The sequence below is a fragment of the Callospermophilus lateralis genome, chromosome 1, assembly GCF_048772815.1.
Source record: "Callospermophilus lateralis isolate mCalLat2 chromosome 1, mCalLat2.hap1, whole genome shotgun sequence".
Classification (NCBI taxonomy): Eukaryota; Metazoa; Chordata; class Mammalia; order Rodentia; family Sciuridae; genus Callospermophilus; species Callospermophilus lateralis.
Window position 1 is genome coordinate 218,085,020 of NC_135305.1, and position 19,608 is coordinate 218,104,627.

Sequence of the window (19,608 nt, forward strand, 5' to 3'; positions counted from 1 at the left end):
CAATTCTCAGCAGCATAAATAAATAAACAAACAAACAAATAAATAAATAAAGTTCCATCAACAAACAAAACATTTTTTAAAAAAACTATTGCTATTAATGTTCATCACCTTGATTTGCTTATTGTATTCCCTGGAGAAATGGAATGAAAATCCAAGTGCTTACCAGTTCAGGACTCATCATTTTACATAAAGAACTTTATTTAATCCCAATAATATTTCTTTGAGGTTCATTCAGTTTCTGAAAGGAAGATCCTGAGGTTGGGGTCCACAGTAACCTGGAACCTGGGTCAATCCCTCCCTGTGACTTTTGCTACTCTACTTTTTGTAAGAACATTTTCATTGTATGTATTTTTATGTGTGTGTATCATTGCTCTTATTGATAGACATCAATCTTTTACAGAGAATAAATATGATTTCTATTTTTTAAACGTTCTGGCTCTTATTTTGTGACCTAAGATATCATCTATTCTGAAGAATGTCTCCTGGGCCATGGAGAAGAATGTGAATTCTGTAGCTCTTGGACCAAGGGTTCTATAAATATCTGCACATTCCCTGGTTCTATGCCATGTTTTAATCTACAAGTTTCTGTGCTGATCCTTTGCCTGAATGATCTATTCATTGACGAAAGTGTGGTGTTGAAGTTCCTCTTATGCTAAGATATGTTATTACTGTATTGGAGTTCATCTCTCCCTCTCTATATGATATTTGCTTTTTATATTTGGGTGGTGCTGTGTTGGCTGTCTTTTTATTTATGAATCATTGATCATTTGTTGAGTTGATTCTTCCATCATAATAGAATGACATTCCTTTTCTCTTCTTACAGTTTTTGGCTTAATGACTCTTTTATATGACAGGAATATAATTAGTCCTGTGTACCCTCAGCTTCTATGGGTGTGGGATAGCTTTTCCTTTCCCTTCCTTTTCAATCTCTTGTGTCTTTTCAATGGATAAACCCAGAAGCACTTAACCACTGAGCCACATCCCCAGCTCTTTTTATCTTAAGAACCAGTCTCCCAAAGTTGCTTAGAGCCTCACTAAGTTGCTGAGGCTGGCTTTGAACTTGTAATCCTCCTGCCTCAGCCTTCCAAGTCCCTTGGATTACAGGTGTGTGCCAACATACCCAGCTCAAACTCTTGTTTCTTTACCAGTAAGATGAGATTTTGGAAGAGGGTTGTCCATCCAGCCAGTTTATATGTTTCTTTTTTATCCATTCAGCCAATCTATATTGTGTGTGTGCTATGGACTGAACCCAGAACCTTGAACATGTTAGAAAAGTGTCTACCACTGAGATACATCTCCAAACCCTATTTTTTTTGAGACAGGGCCTCATTAGACTGGCCTCAAATTTGCTATCCTCCTGCCTAGCCTCCTGAGTAGCTGGAATTACTCATATGTACCACTATATCTGGCTCAATCCATATCTTTTAAAGGAGGAATATAATTTATTTGCATTCATAGAAATAGAAGAAAAAAGCAAATGATCTTTTAATAGTCAGGGTTTTCTCTTCTCATCAGGAAGCTTGATCGTACTCTGCATTTTCATTACAAAGTTTCAGAGATGGTAATATAAAATTCCACATTCTTTTTTTAATTGACACACAAAATTTACATATTTATGGGTTAAAATATGATGTTTTGATATATATCGTGTAATGTCCAAATAAGGGTAAACATATCATACATTTATCACTATTTTGTAGTAAAATCCTTTCTTTGATGTTTTACTATTATTTGAAAAAATCAACCTGTGTCTTTTTCTTCTGCAAATGTTTTGAATGAATTATGTAAACAAAGGAAATTTATCCAATCTGTGAAAAGAAGCTGAGGCAATTTTGTTTGTGCAATTCAGATTCTTTTTGTCTCTAAAGAGACTCCTATTTTATTCTTCAAACTACTGTGGTTTGGGATTTGGGGCATTGTGATTTATGGGTTTTCTTTTAGTTTTATTGATTTTATTTTTTTAAATACAGGACAGCAGAATACATTACAATTCTTATTTCACATATAGAGCACAATTTTTCATATCTTTATAAATAGAGTATGTTCACACCAATTCATGCCTTTATACATGTACTTTGTTTTTTTTGTATTACAATTCTCATTACACATATATACCACAAAATATTTATATCTCTGTTTATATATAAAGTATGTTGACACCTAATTCGAGTCTTCATATATGTACTTTGGATAATGATGTCCATCACATTTCACCGCCCTTGCTAAACCCCTGCCCCCTCCCTTTATGTTTTATGACAGTATAGATAACAACCAATTCTAGATTTTTTCAAAGTGATATGTGTTGGTATATTATAAAGTCCTGATCTTTACACAGTCATTGTTAAGTTTCTACTCCCTCCAAATATTCCACAACAAGTATCTAACCAAAGGCCCAGACAGGGTTGCAGCCATCTCATGGCTCAACTGGAGAAGATCTGGTTTTGAGCCAACTTTCCTGGTCACAAGGAGGATTTGGTTCCTTTCAGAATAATGGAAAGAGGCCTCTCTAGTTCCTTTCTACAGGAACACATGGGGAAGCTCAGAATATGGCAGGTGGCTTCTGTTGGTGGAAGTAAGTAGGTGACAGACCCAAAAGGGCCAGGCCCATTCCATTTTCAAGACATTGGTCTCTAAGCACCCCCAAGATGGTGGAGATGTCCCTCTGCTTTCCAGTATGGCCCCCCTACCCATCAAGCCAGTAGCCTCTTAGTCAGATTTTCCCACAGAACACCTGGCAGATGGGCACACCTGCCTCTCCTCTATAGTGGATCTTTCTATAGACTCACCAGGTGATTCCAACAAAACCAGCCTAGACCACTGTCATTGCTCAGAAATTACAGAGGCTCTCTGGATACGCTGATTTAGTCATGATGTTTACGATGAAAAGGATTTTAAATGCTCACACAATTCCATTAAAGACAAAACAAAGGAAGTAATTTTGAGATATGAAACATGGAGTGGAAGCCAAGTTATGAAGGTACAAAAGTAATGTGAACAAAACGGTTGGCTTTCCAGGTCTAAATGATTGGTTTTTACAACCTGAACTATAAAAATGATGGAATTGACAATGAGACTATATTGCTGTGTTCTGCAGCCTCTGTAAGACACTCTTTATGTTCCTGTTGCTCAGCCTACAGTGAGGCGATTCAGCATAGGGATGACCACAGTGCACACCAAAGAGAACACAGCTGTTGTTCTAGGGGGGTTTGATACAACTGATGCAAGGCATTCCCCAATACTTGTTTTACAAAATAAGCAAACAACTGAGAGGTGAGACCCACAGGTGGAGAAGACTCTGTCCTACAATCTGCCAGAAACCCCCAAAGGAAGGACACAGTGACTAACAGGTCCCATCCTGGAGTGACAGGAAAGTGAAATGGATGTTTGGGTGGCAAAGGAGACAGCCTGGCAGGACTGTCCAGCCAGATATCCTGTGTCTCTTCTCAGCTCAATTCAAACATGGGTTAAGCTCAATCAACCTACACACCTAACACAAGATACATAAAAATGGGCTCCTTGTGTTCCCTAAAATAAAATATGGTGGCACTTATATCTTGTGGAAGACCTTACAGATGAATTCAATCAACCTACAAAGAACATGTAGCTCAGAGCCTGGACCTTGGGAGTCTCTCAATAAGGACTGGCAATATTATGGGTATTACCCTCATCTTCATCACCATCAACACCTTTGTGACCCTTTTGGAGTGCTTAGAAAGTAGTCTAAAGGGGCGTATTTCCTGCTATCCTCCGTGATAGTGTATAGGGAGTACACCCAGTATGGGGGGGAACCAAACATGGAGATATGTCTGCCACCATATACATACATACCCATAGTCCTCATAAGTGAAATGTGGATATTATTATTCTCACATGTGGTACCTGAAATGCATGTCTGTCTGTTGGAGTCCCCTGGACCTGAGACCTCAAATTGAAGGACTGGAGGAACAGACTATTTATTGACAATCATGACCCTGGAGGTTCAATAGGCAGAACCTGTTCGGTCCATAAAATCCCAGTATATAGGGATTTACCAAGAGCAGGAGCAAGAGGAAGTAATGAATGTGCACAAATGTTTCTCAGCTTTTCCTCTACAGAAGAGGGAACTCATCTGTATTATTCACTCTATTCATTTCTTTGAAGGATCATTTACTTTCTATTTCCATTGTTACTACCGTACAGTTTAAAGTTCAAAAAACTACATTTTCACTGTTGTCAAGTTGACAGCTCAGTGGTATTAATTACTTTCACATTGTTCTGCAATTATCACCGCCATCCATCTCCAGAAATTTTTCATGTTCCCAAGCTGAATATTTGTATCCCTTTTAACCACTCCCATATCTCCCTCCCCATGCTCAGGTACTATTATGCCACCCTGAAACAAGATGAAAAATTAAAGGCATTAAACTACACAAATTAGGTTATTGAGGAAACAAGATTGACCAGAATACGTGTTTAATTTTGCTGCATTTTTCAATATACACTACAGTTAGATGCCACAGATCCTGTGATCACACCAAGCTACGACACAGCCTCCCCAGGGAGCATTTTAAGTCCTTATTCCGTAAGCTGTAGATGAAGGGGTTCAGCATGGGTGTGACCACTGTGTACATCACTGAGGCCACTGCACCCTTTCTGGGAGAACATGACATGGCTGACCCAAGGTACACTCCAAGGGCAGTTCCATAAAATACACAGACAACAGCCAGGTGAGACCCACAGGTGGAGAAGGCTTTGTACTTCCCACTGGAGGATGAGATCCTTAGAATAGAGAAAATAATTTTATAGTAAGAGAAAAAGATCCCTGAGATGGGAACAAAACCAAATATGGCAACAACAAAGCATTTGACAATGGTACTGGAGGAAGTTTCAGGACAGGTAAGATTAAGGAGTTGAGAAGGGTCACAGAAGAAATTGGAAATTTCTACATCCTTGAAGTAGGAAAAGTTTAAGACACTCAAGTTTTGCAGCTGGGAGTCAAAAAGGCTAATTAAAAGAGATAGCAAAACTAGGAAGCCACAGAGGCGAGGGTTCATAATGACTGAGTAGTTCAAAGGGTGGCAGATGGCCACAAAGCGGTCATAGGCCATCACAGTCAGAAGCAGATCATCCATGCATCCAAAAATTATACAAACAGACATCTGTGTCAGGCAACCCACATAGGAGATGGTTCTGCTGTGAGTTTGGATATTCACCAGCATCTTGGGGACCGTGGTGGAGATGAAACCAATGTCAGCCAAGGATAGGTTGGAGAGGAAGAAGTACATGGGGGTTTGGAGGTGGGGGTCAGAGCTGACAGCCAGGATGATGAGCAGGTTCCCAAGCACTGTGACCAGGTACATGGACAGGAACAGTCCAAAGAGGATGGGTTGCAGGTCTGGTTCCTCTGAGAGGCTCAGGAGTTGAAATTCTGTGACACGTGTTAGATTTTGTTGCTCTATATTGCTAGGACACCTTTTGAAAAAGAAGAAAGGATGGGAGAAATGAAATACATAAATGGGCACCTACATTTTATATACTTCAAATTCAAGTATTCATATCTAAAGTAGTCACATTTGAGGTCCACAGACCATCAGCACTACTTCTTGGTTGTGAAAAATACAAATCTGTAGACTTTTTCATTATTGCTTTCTGTGTTGTTTACCTATTTCAATCCACACCAACTTTCAAGATATTCAACTTACCTTGTTAGAAAATCAGAAGCACTAAAGAGAACATTCTAGGATCACAATAAAAATAGCCAACTCCCTTAAGAAAAAATAGTAATAGCTTTCCATATCATAAATATTTATTCTCAAAAAGGATATTAAGAAGCAGTGCAAACTGAGTGTGATGGCGCACGCCTGTAATCCCAGCAACTGAGGAAGCTGAGGCAGGAAAATTGTGAGTTCAAAACCAGCCTCAGCAATTTAGCGAGATCCTAAGAAACTCAGAGAGACCCTCTCAAAACAAACAAACAAACAACAACAACAACAAAAACGGGATGTGGCTCAGTAATTGAGTGTCCCTAAGTTCAATCACCAGTACCTCCCCCCTAAAAAAGGAAATACAAAGAGTACAGTATGCCTCATTTTGTCTGAAGGCCTTAATACAAAATCCTTTGACTTACAAGATTTAAAATACTGTGCAAGAACTGTATAATCTGATAAGTAAACTAAGGTCAGTGGTTCACAATCAGAAAACATTGTAGGCTCCTTATCTTCTATGAGTTTCATCCTTCTTTGACTGTCTCACTTCTGTCCTTCATGGATTTAATTTTGTCCTTTAAAAATCATGTAATATAAAACAAATATCCTTGTATTTGCTGGGTTTCAAATTTTGATAAATCAACTTGGTTGAATGTATATCATTAATGGTGTCACTGACAACAAATTTGACATTAGAACACAAATCACCTCTCAATTATTTTTTTTAAAAAGCAATTGATAATAAATGTCTGCAAAGAGTTTAACTTCAGGGCTGGGGCTCTAGATTGGTGGTAGAGCCCTTGCCTCACACTTGTGAGACACTGGGTTTGATCCTCAGCATCACATAAAAATAAAGAAGAAAGAAAGAAAGATAGATAGATATTGTGTTCTTCTACAACTAAAAAAAAAATAAAGTTTAACTTTGTACAGGTTTGTCTGTAAAAATTTCAAACAGTATCAGTTAAAAAAAAAAAGGTATATAAAGTAGCCCTCCGCCCTTTTTCATTTTCTTGGTTCTTTACTCCGTCCAGCTTGCTAGTTTTGCTTCATTATTTTTCTGATTGTAATCTTTCACATTCATAGTGTAGGAACCAAGGAAAGATCCAAAGCTCACAACTGAGTCCCCACCTTCTTAATTCTACTTAATAGACTTTCATATCAATCTCTCCTGATGCATGAATTGCAATACCCTTCCTTCAGCTACATGAAGAAAACTTGGGTTCATTAAATTGTCAGATCTAAGGTTTAATTGGGAAAATGCAAAAGATAAGAGAACAGGAAGGAAAGAAAACACAACAGGCTGAATCATCATCTGCAAAATGGATAAAACAATTACCTATCTCCTATGGTTGTTGTAAGAGAGTTTTTAAAAATAATCTCCTAAATAAACTAGTGATTCTTAGTATCGGTAATTAATATATTCACTTATGTATATTCCAATAATTTGATCTCAGGCCAAAATCAGGTTTATCAGCATCTGCAGTTGAAGATATTGCTGGTATTTTCTTATATGAAAAATACTTAGAATACTTCTTGGCACTTAAAATATGATCCAGGAATATTAACTATTCTTAATGTCAATAATATTCACCACATATATTAAAGTATAAATATCTGATGATCTTGGCATCAGAACTAACATTTCATAGAAACTTTAATTCCTCCCTATGGTATTTCGGTTCTTGGTGTCTCTGCAGGATTCAGTTCTCCTGCATACCTGTGCCCCAGACACAGGTACTCTCGTGAATTTGGTGAGCATAATTTCATTTCAGTGGTCCATGTCACATTGTTAATTTATGTATCCTTTATAAGTTTTCCTAAGAATCTTTGGAACTCACCTAAAGGTCATCTACATAGTTTGTGACAAAATGCCTAGTGTCTCCAAGATGTGCTACTTTACACCAACAAGTGGTTGTAAGCCTATGTGAAGTACGTACATCTTCTTGAATGTCTTCATCTGATGTACTGAAGGATGGACATCATTTAATTTTATATCTATTATTATGAGAATTCTTTCAAAATTCTTGGGCCTCTCTTCATTTCACACAAGTGAAAATCTCTCTATAGTATGTTGATAGGGTTATTGTTTGACTTCCACAATCATGCATGTTCCATATTATTACTATGAATCACCTACATTTGTGTTCCAATAAGAAAATAGGTTATTAAACTTGCATCTTCTTAGTATTAAAATATACCATCAAAATGGCCCTGCAGTTTGTCTAGTAATATTGTCTCCTTGATATCTCCCAATGAAATTTTATCTTGTATAGGAATAATATTTTCCGTTTTCTCCAGGAGAAGATGGGACCCTGGGATGGAAGTCAGGAAATCAACACTGTTAGTCTCTCATCATTGTCCTGCGGCTGTCTGCAGAATGTGTGTAAATATCTCCCCTTCTCTGCACTCATACTGCTTAAATGGAAATAGGGAGAACAACACCCATCTCTGCAACATGTGTGGAACCTAATGGATGCCTGGAATTCAATAAACACTTGGTCCTTGTGTTTCTATTAATAAATTAGGAATTCCACCATTATAGAAGTGTTGATGTCATTGATGAATGAAACTGTGAAATGCCAACTTGGAAGGCTGTGAAACTGAAATGTGTCTCACTCCAAACAGCAAAGCAACCCTAACCCTTCGGCTTCACTCTCTTTTCCCAGTTTCCTACTCATGGAAATTTTTGCCATAGTCATTTTAAAATTTGGATGAGGTAGATCATATTCCATGAAAAGAAACAATCTATGTGTCCATGACATGGATACAGCAAGATGCTATTGTAAATTTTCTCTACTTTTATGAGACCTTCCTGAAAAGTATAAAAGTACAGACAGGAGAGCCCCATATCATAGATATTTTGTGAATGAAGAATTGGGCAATTCAATGGCTAAAAGATTTTTGATGCCTCCTCTGTACCAGGCAAAGCATAGCCCTGCGTAATCAGAATTGAGACTTTTTTCCTCCAGATACACAACATATACTTGTAGAGGGACAAAAATAAAATGCCCCATCACGAAACTGAAAAAATGACAACTTCAGGTCACAGGATAAGTTAGTTGAATGGTATGAAAGTATCATTATAAATAAGAATAACTACAATTTGTCATTATAAATAATGACGTCTAAATTTCATTTTCCCTTTTTTATACATTCCTCACAAATTAATTTTATAAAAAGCACCTATTTTCTGTTCAATCAATACTCAACACAGTTGCATCAACTAGAAATTCTATCAGATGACAATGCTTTGTCTCAGGACACAACCCATCTATGTCACAAGAATAAGGACAAACAACCCTGAAGGAGAATGTGGTCAGCTATTTGGAAACTCTGCAAGAGGAGGCAAGAGAGCAATCTGTGCTAAAGTACTGTGTTCCTGCACCTGCTGTAATCATTTCATGAGCCTAGCTACTCTTTCTATAATGGATGCTGGCCACTGCCCTTCCCTGTGATCCACCAGAAACTCCCAAAAAGAAGAGGACAGTGAGCAAGAGGTCTCCTCCTAGAGTGCCAGGAAGTGAAATGAATGACTGATGGGATTGCCAAGGGGACACCCTGCTAGGATTCTCCCAGTTTTGAAGCCCATATCTGTAATCAAGCAGCCCATTTCACAGATTCATTCTTTTCTACCTAACAAATGAATACATTTTATGTAAATGTAATACAATCTTTCATTTTCTGTAAAAATAACTGTAAAGTGGACAAGTGAAAAGATGCCCTGTAATGAAACATGCCACAAGAGCACAATCTCAGTGCCCACTCTGGTTAGTGCCATCCCTTTTCATTTGTCACTACCACAGTCATTTTGGAGTGTTGTGGGTTTTCTAGAATAGTGGGTGAGATTTCTATGGGAAGTAGAACCAGTGTGGGTGCAAAGCAAGTTTTGAATAAGATTTCTGATCCCCACACCATAACTATAAATGCAATCCTTCACAGTCCCCACAGCTGAAACTTGGCATATTACTGTCTTCCCATCTGCTACCAAACTGTCATTTCTGCCATTGTAATGAGGGGTTCACAGTTCCAAGGTCTTTCCTACTTCCAGGGGATCTTTCTCTACTTACTGGGTTATGCTGCTTCTCTTCTGGGTAGTGACCAAAAAGTGCTGATCTGAAGAGCCTTCCATGACTGCTTCCCAGGGACAGTCAGGGCTCTGTCCTCAGGATTCCCATGGACACAGTGTGCTGCAGGAGCTTCCTGGTGCAGGCAGTCATTGGAGGAGAAAGAATCATGGAGCTCCCTGAACCAGAACCATCAAATCCAAGGGCTGCAGGCTCAGGCTATTTATTGGCTCCTGTTTGACCATGGAAGCTCAATATACAGAGCTCATCATTAGCCAAATTGGTCCATGGCCTCCCAATCTCTAAGGACTGCCTAACATTCACAGAGAAGGAAGAAGTGAAAATGAATATCCACAGATGTTTTGGAGCCTCCCTTTACTTAGGAGATACTTGTAGGTCATACAATGTTCATGCCTATTTTTTTAAAAAATTATCTTCTTTTTTATGTTCATTTTTTTATTTAGGTAAAATATACAGAACAAGAAACCTACCAGTTTAACCATATCCAGTGCATGCTTTGATGACATTAACTACCTTCACATTATTGTGCACAGAGCTCATAATTAGCCAACCTAATCCATGTTATCACAAAATCTAAGGACTTCACAATATGAATGGAGGAAGAGGAAAAGAAAACACAGATGTTTTTCACTCATTCTCGACTGAAGGATTATGCACACGTTTTGTGTGCATAATTTTGACTTTCATTTCTTTTGATATTCATTTGATTTTTATTTCTAATTTTCTTGCTAAATTAATATATATACATATATATTATATTTCTATTTTTCTTGTATATATATATATATATATATATATATATATATATATATATATACTGTCAAGTACATAGTTCAGTGGCATTAACTACATTCATGTGGTCCCACAACCACCACCACCATCCATTTCCAGGATAATTTCCCAGACTGAAACTTTATATTCATTTAAAAGCCCCTCATTCTTCCCAACCCACAACAAATGCCTCTTTCCCTGAGATGTGCTGGTTTACATCAACATGTAGATTTAACTCTGTCTTTAAAGTACATATCTCTATACTAAATGCTTTAACTGATGCACAGTATTTAAATTGATGGAGGAACATGATTTAAATTTTCAGTGTATTATTACAACAATCCTTTAGAACTTCTAGTGTCTCTCTCCATATCACACAAGTGAAATTTCCATTTATATGTAAGTGGAGGATATTTATTTGACTTCCAATAATTGATGCATAGTTAATTTTACTACTAAAAATATATTTGTTGTCCAAATTAAAAAAAAACAGCTTTATCAACTATTTCCTCTTATTATGAAGTTATGCAATTGACATATCCCTGCAGTCTCTTTATTAACATCCTTCCATGATAAATCACCAAGAAATTTCATCTTGAGCAATATTTCTATTTGGCTCCTGAAGACATAGCCCTTTGGGATGTGAACATTTTACTCTCATATCATTGACCCACTGGAAGTGTTAAATCGCCCCACCACTCTGTGCTCATATGTTTAATGAAAATGGGGAGAGCACTGCCCATCTCTATACCAGGCATGGCACCCAATGTAAGTCTGGAACTTAATAAATATTGGACTATTTTGGTATTTTTCAAATAAAGAATCCCCAAAAGCACTGGAGTTTACAGTTATGTGAATTCTAAAATGTGCCTTAGTCCTATTCATGAATACACCTTTATCTTTGTGTCACACTTTCATTATATGCCCATAAAAATCTCTTCCATGATCTTTGAACACATGAATTTGTAGGGGCTATGAAGCAGAATTATAGAGCCCAGGGGTCCAGTTTAACTTACTTTAGTTCTATGGAAAAGGGATGGAAATGCAAATTCAAGGCACCAAGTTTTTTGAAGATGCAGTGATTATGGTCGATGCCATAGTGAAGAAATAGTGCTTCTGACATCTCCATCATCCCCTGCAGCATTGACTCAGTTCCACTGCATTTCTCCTGGTTCATGACCAAGGACTGCAGGTCTGATGAACCTCCCCTGCCAAGTTCCTATGTCAGCTCAGGCAATGTCCACAATTGGTATGAGTGCAAATTGAGACAGGATCTTCCTCATGGGAGAAGAAACAGGTATGAAGTCCACAGAATCAGAACCATCCAACTGAAATTTGACGGCACAGGCTGATTTTTTTCTGATACATAACTGCATGCTCAATTAACAGAGCTCAAAACTATGCAAATTGGAACAAAGCCAGTCTAATTTTTAAGGACTTCATAACATTAATAGAGAAAGAAAAATAAAAATGAATATCCACAAAGGGTTTTGGAGTATTTCTCTACTTGGGAACACACACTGGTGCCTAATAGTCATTAATTTTCTTCCTTTTTTTAAACAATTTAAGATCCATTATGTTCACATTTGCAATTGTGGAAAAATATACACAATGAAAATTACAATTTTGACCATTCACGGTGACATCAATTACACTCGTATTATTGTAAAAATATCACCATGAGATGTCACCAGAACTCTTTGTAAGATCAGGTGAGGCGGGCAGCGACCAAAGGAGACAGATTTTAAAAGGTCACCAAAGAGGCTTTATTTGAGACTCACTCCCAGGTGGAACTCGATTAGACCCACAGAGGGGACAGGAGAAGGATCTGAGGAGAAACCGTGTGGGACCTTGACTGGACTGAACTTCTTTGGGGTTTACAGCAAAAAGGGAAGGGCTTGGGACAGGAAAAGATGTTTTTAGGGTCTCTTGTCCCATTGGAGTTGGTCAGGGGAGTTGGCTGAACTCCAGGATTGTCCAGGGCGTCCTGCTGATTGACAGGTGTTAGTCCAGAGATCCCACTGATTGACAGGTGTTACTGTGGGCACCTGATTGATGTTTCTTTCCTGTGCAGCTGGTTTGTTCTAAGTCAACACCACTGACCTAACACTCTTCATCTTCCCAAACTGACACTTCATAAGCATTTTCAAAACTCCTCATCAATATTATACCCCAACTCTGATGACCACCATTCCAGTATGAAACATAAGAAATTAGATATATTACAAAATATAATCTGACCCAAAAATCAGGATTTATAGGTCTGGATGTTATGTAGTTGATTTGCCAAACTACATGTCAAATGGATGTCAGTGACCATGAGGTTAGAATATGCTATTACAAAGCCTTTTCAGGGTGTTATTAATGTCTCTGTTCCTCAGACTGTAGATAAAGGGGTTGAGCATGGGAGTGACAGCTGTGCACATCACTGAGGCCACTGCACCCTTTCTAGTAGAATGAGACACAGCAGTGCCCAGTACAACCCAAGGCCTGTTACATAAAATAAGAAAACAGTGGAGAGGTGAGACCCACAGGTGGAGAAAGCTTTGTATTTCCCACCTTGGGATGGGATGGTCAAAATAGACGAAACAATTTTATAGTATGAGAAAAAGATCCCTGAGATGGGAACAAAGCCAAATATGGCACCAACGAAATACATGACTATGATATTAGTGGAGCTGACAGAACAGGAAAGACTGAGGACCTGGGAGGGATCACAGTAAAAAATTTGCAATTTCTACACCTTTGAATCAGGTAATCTGTAATGAAATCAAATTGTGCAGTTGGGATTCAAAGAGGGTAACTAGGAAAGACACCAAAACTAGAAAGCCACAGAGGCGAGGACTCATGATGACTGAGTAGTGCAAGGGGTGACAGATGGCCACAAAAGGGTCATAGGCCATCACAGTCAGAAGCAGATCATCCATGCATCCAAAAATTATACAAACAGATATCTGTGTTAGGCAACCCACATAAGAGATGGTTCTGCTGTGAGTTTGGATGTTCACCAGAATCTTAGGGACCGTGGTGGAGATGAAACCAATGTCAGCCAAGGACAGGTTGGAGAGGAAGAAGTACATGGGGGTGTGGAGGTGGGACTCAAAACTGACGGCCAGGATGAGCAGGTTCCCAAGCACTGTGACCAGGTACATGGACAGGAACAGCCCAAAGAGGACAGACTGCAGGTCTGGATCATTTCAGAGTCCCATGAGCTGGAATTATGAGACACATGTTAGATTGTGTTGCTCTTTATTGGTCAGATACCTTTGAAATGGAAAGAAAGTAGGAGAAAAAGGAAATAAAGTATCAGGCTCCATTACTGTGTATATTTTTAATTCAAATATTTATGATTAAATTTTTCAGACTTGATTCATTAATATTTAACATTTGTGAGAAACCTAATCTTGCAACATTTATTACTGTTTTCTGTATTGTTCAATTCCTTCTGTATACATGTACTTATTTTCTAAGTACCAGGAGATACCCAGGGCCTCTTCAATGGTAGGCAATTGCTCTAAACTGAAGTGTATGCCCAGCACTTTTTGTTTTATTGTGAAACAGGGTATCACTAAGATACTCAGGCTGATCTCCAAGTTTCTATCCTCCTGCCTCAGAGGAGATGGGAATCACAAGGTTGTGCCACTGCACCCTGCCAACCCCCCTACCTTAGAGACATTCAACTGAACAATATTGGAAGACCAGGACACAAGACATAACAAGACTACAAGCACAGCAACATGCAGCCTCTTCTCTAGGAAAGAAAAAGTATAAGAAATATCTTTCCCTCTTTCAAGAAGGAAAAAAATATTTTAATTAAAGGGAATTAAAAAGCACATATCTATTATATTCTAAGATAGTGGTGCAAATTTCTTGATGCAGAATATAGTAGAATATGTACATGTTACAAAAAAACCAGAGAGCTGCATAATCTAATGACTAAATTAAGTTGTTTCTTCACAACCAGGACAGATTCTTATGGGCTAGTTTTCTCCAAGGGTCCTAGCCTGCATGATTTCCCACCTTCATGGATGGAAGTACTCAGTCATGCATTGCTTATCTTTTAAAAGTCATCCAATATATTACTTCTATTCTTGGCTTAGAAAGAGTCAAATTTAAATAAATATGATTTATTGAACTGCACATTATCACTTACATCATGGACTAGATATCTGGTATAGGTGTCAATGATAATAGTGATATGTTAGAAGTACTTTGAAAAAGTAATGCTGTATAAGAAGAGTGATGCTGGAGGCATCACAATACAAGACCTCAAATTAAACTACAGATCTGTAGTAACAAAAACAGCATGTTATTAGCATCAAAAGAGGCACAAAGACCATTGGAATAGAATAGAATGCCCAGAAACAAACTGACAAATGTACAATCATCTGATGCTCAATATGTCCTAAAAAAGTTGTCAAAAACATACATTGAAGAAAAGATAAGCTTTTAATACATGGTACTGGGAAACCTGGATATCCATATGTAGGAGAATGAAGATAGAGCTCTATGTTTCATGCACAAAAATTAACTCAAAGAAGAGCAAAGACCTAGGAATCATACCAGAAATACCAAGAGTACTAGAAGAAAGCAGGGGTTAACACTCCAACACATTGACGCAGGCACCAGGTTCCTTAAGAAAATGCCTACAGTTCAAGAAACAAAACCAAGAATCAATAAGTAGGATGACTGCACATTTAAAAAAAATCTGCACAGCAAAGTAAATAATTAAAAGAGTGAAGGGAGAGCTTACAGAATGGGACAAAATCTTTGCCAGCCGCTGCTCTGACTGGAAATTGAAATCCAGAATATATAAAGAACTCAAAAAAACAATACCAAAAACAAAAATTCAACTAATAAATAGGTCAATGAAAGCAAAGCATTACTAAAAAGAAGAAATACAAATTGCCAATAAATATGTGAAAAAAAATATTCAACATCTCTAGCAATCATAGATCATAGAAATGTAAGTCAAAACTACATTGAGATTTCATCTCACACAAGTTGGAACGGCTATCATCAAGAATCCAAATAACAACAACAAAAAGAATACAAATAACAATAAGTTCTGGTGAGGATGTGGGGGAAAGGTGCATTCATACATTTCTGGTGGGACTGCAACTTAGTAGAACCATTCTGGAAAGCAGTGTAGAAGTTGCTCAAAAACTAGAAATGGAACTACTATATGACCCCACTATCCCATGCCTATTTATCTAAAAGAATTAAAATCATCACACTATAGTGACACAGGCACATTAATGTTTATAGAAGTGCAACTCACAATATCCAAGTTATGGAACCAGCCCTGGTTCCACAGATGAATGGATAAAGAAAATGTGGTATGTGTACATGGTGGAGTTTTACTCAGTCCTGAAGAACAAAGGAACCAAGGCATTTGCTGGTCAGTGAATGCAAATAGGGAACATTATGCTAAACAAAATAAACCAGACACAAAAAGTCTAAGGCTGAATGTTTTCTCTCATATGCAGAAGCTAGACCAAAAAAATAGGAACTCTAGGAAAATGAAAGGGAGATCAGTGGAGTAGAGGAAGAGTATTGAGGGAAGGGAGGAGGAATGGGAAAGAGAGGTACTGCAGAAACTGACCAAATTATGCTAGGTACATATATGAATGTACCACAGTGAATTCCAGTTTATGTATATATATAAAGGGTCAATTAAAAAATAAATAAATAGAAGAAAGAACAGTAGAGGAAGGGGTTCAGGGAAGGGGAGCAGTAAGGGAAGGGGATTCTACTTGAGATTGAAATGGAGAAAACTATAAGTATTCATGAATATGTCAAATGAACCCACAATTACATAAAACTATAATGCACTTATGAAAATATAAATTAGGCTGGCGATATAACTCAGTTGGTAGAGTGCCTGCCTTGCATGCACAAGGTCCTGGGTTCAATCCCCAGCAACACATACAAACACACACACACACACACCCACACACACACTATATATATTTTTTATATATTTTTTCATATATGTATGTTAATATGTCTATGTTCATATATATTTTCATATATGTATGTTCATATATATGTCAATATATATTTTCATATATGTATGTTCATATATATGTTAATATATATTTTCATATATGTATGTTCATATATATGTTCATATATTTTTTCATATATGTATGTTCATATATATTTTCATATATATATTCATATATGTATAATATTTTGAATTTTTTAAAATTTTAGATAGTTTTGTTGCTATTAACCCAATAACTATCTGGTGAAGAAAATAACTCTGCATTGTTGGTTGATATAATAATATTTAGTGATGTCTACTGTGTTTCACTGTCTTTCTGATCATAAGTCCTCTCATTTAAGTTGAGAACTTTAGCACCAAAGTTGTCCCCCAAAGCTCAGGTTTCAGTCCCAACCATTTTTTTTAACAACATACATCTTCACATCTATCTCTTTGACACATGGGTCAATTTTTTTTCTTTCACCTACATGAAGAAAACTCAGGTTCATTACTTTTTCAGGTTTCATGATGTTTTAGTTGGGATAAAAGGCAAAAGTACAGAAACTATTATAAATACACATTGGCCAATATGTCATATGGAAAATAGAAATAGCAATTATCTATCTCACAGAGTTGGTGTAAAATTTTTTTTTAATTATTATATTTCTTAATTCATGTTTCTCCATCTCATGTATTGGTATATTTACCTGTGTGAATTTTAAAATACTTAAATATCCTGGCATCAAACCAAAACCAATTTCATCAGAATCTCTCCCTGTGAAGTTCTTGGTGATCATTTCTTAAATCAGGGTTGAGAACTGCTGTCTTAGAACATATCCTGGCTTATAGAAATCGTGCAATGACATCACCTGTTGTTTCTGTGAATAAAACTATCAATTTGAAAATATAAATGCTTAGTCATATTATTTATACTACTAAAAGCTCATCAAGATTTTAACTATCACCTGTGAAATTTGCCCTGTTGGTGTCTCTGCGTGATTCCACTCTCCCACCAGCTCTCACCCAAAGGCAGCTACGGTCATGAATGGAGCGGCAGATGGTTTTGCTATGCATGTTTCCATGTCAGAATAGATTTCTTAAAAATCTACAAATGGTTTTCTTAACATACCTCAAAAGTACCTAAAGTTTATGATCATAGTGCAGAACATAATACCTCTTGCCCCTGGAAGTGTACTACTTGACATCAAGTTGTATCTTTAATCCTGTCTGTGAAGTACATATTTCCATTTATAATGCTTTACCTGATGCAAAACATGACTTGAAGGAAGGGAGGTTTATTAGTATGAAATCCAAAAATTCTTGTACGTGTCTCCATTTTACACAGTGAGAATTGCAATCGAATATATGGGTGGGGGATAATTCTTTGGCTTCCACAATTGATGCCTGTTCAATTATATTTCTATAACTCAGGTACATGTATCGCCCCAACAAAAAATCAGTCATTGTAGTATGCATCTACTCTGTGTTAATGTTGAACATTAAAAATATCCCTGAGGTCATAATTAATAATAATCCTTCCCAGATAACTAATTAAGAAATTTGATATTGAATTGGGATTATTATTTCCATTTGATTCCAATAAAACAATGTGGCACTGATGCCTCTACAAAGATCATGCAGATGAATTCCAACAATCTACATGGAAAACAAAATTATGCAGCCAGCATCAGGAAGCTCTTCATAATCCTTCATAGTGTTACAGTTACCAGCTTCCTCCTGCTCACCTTCTGCATCACTTTCATAAGCATTTTGAGGTACTTAGGAAATTGTTTTAAGGGATGCATTTCCTGTTATCATGGATAAGAGTTTATGGGAAGAAAAAAACAATAGGGGAGGACATCAAAACATTGAGTGAGGTTTCCAGGACCCTCCCACAACCAGGTGTATGAACTCACAGTCCTCCTAGCTGAAATTTACACATTGGTGTCCTCCCATCTGGCAACCCAAACTTGTGTTTGTCCTGATGAGAAGACAAGGTTCTCATGGGCCTTTCTCCATCCAGGTCTATCTTAGCACTTACTGGTTTCTGCTGCATCTCTGCTGAGTCATGGCCAATTAGTGCACATCTAATGTCTCCCCAATGCCTGGTGCTCAGTGAGCATCAGCTCCATCCCCAGGATTGATATTAAGGGAGTCTTAGATAGGAGCAGACAGCCATGGGAGGAGGAGACACTGGTATGGAGCCCATTGGATCTGAAGCATCACTGAGGGGCTGGAGGCACTGGCTGATTATTGATTATATGACCGTGGAGGCTCAATGCACAGAGCTCATAATTAGTGAAATTTCTAAGGTTTTCAATCCCTAAGGAGTTCATAATATTAATGGAAGAAGCAGAGAAGGGCAAAACAAATGTCCACAAATGTATTTCAGCTCATCTTCTCTTGAAGAGGTAGCTCATGTGTATAATTAATCTCTTTCATTTATTTTCTTTTGAGAGAGAGAGAGAGAGAGAGAGAGAGAGAGAGAGAGAGAATTTTTTAATATTTATTTTTTAGTTTTTGGTGGACACAACATCTTTATTTTATTTTTATGTGGTGCTGAGGATCCAATCCAGTGCCCCGCACATGCCAGGTGAGCGTGCTACCGCTTGAGCCACATCCCCAGCCCCTTTCATTTATTTTTTCTAAAGATTTATTTGCTTTTTATTTCTATTTCATTATCATGCATATTAAATTTCAAACAGTTTACATTTTTTACCCTTGTCAAGTGCAGAGCTCAGTATTATTAATTACTTTCACCCCATCCTACAACTTTCTCCATCATCCATCTCCTGAAATTTAGCATCTTCCCAAAATAAAATATTTTACACTTTTTAAAAAACTTCCATTCCTCTTTCCCCAACACTGGCTACCACCATTCTACCATGAACCTAATGAGAAATGCGATGAACCCAGCCTAATTCCATCTCAATATTGGGAGTCATCTCATCACAAAGTCATGAAAAGTTAATTTCTGTTTTACTATAAATTACTACAATTTCTAAACTTGTTGGAATTCCTGCCTGTGCTCTTAACTCACCTATGCTTGGTTTGTCCTGACCAGACAACAACCCTCTTT

The 19,608-nt window shown here is 37.4% G+C and overlaps 1 protein-coding gene across 1 annotated transcript; it reads right to left on the minus strand.

The window, feature by feature from the left end:
• Positions 1-4,508: 4,508 nt before the first annotated feature.
• Positions 4,509-13,692, minus strand: LOC143401059 (olfactory receptor 7E178-like). Its single transcript, XM_076858066.2, has 2 exons — positions 13,513-13,692; positions 4,509-5,501 (listed from the first exon to the last, which is right to left on the minus strand). Exons 1-2 carry the CDS (start codon positions 13,690-13,692, stop codon positions 4,509-4,511), a joined length of 1,173 nt encoding a protein of 390 aa, XP_076714181.2.
• Between the last annotated feature and the right edge of the window lie 5,916 nt (positions 13,693-19,608).

Excerpts from the sequence above, each read along its gene's own strand:
- LOC143401059 (XM_076858066.2), bottom strand. The coding sequence starts at position 13,692 with ATGTACCTGGTCACAGTGCTTGGGAACCTGCTCATCCTGGCCGTCAGT. Across the intron at positions 5,502-13,512 it reads ACAGCAGAACCATCTCTTAT|GTGCCCATTTATGTATTTCA; the intron begins GTGGGTTGCCTA and ends TATAAAATGTAG.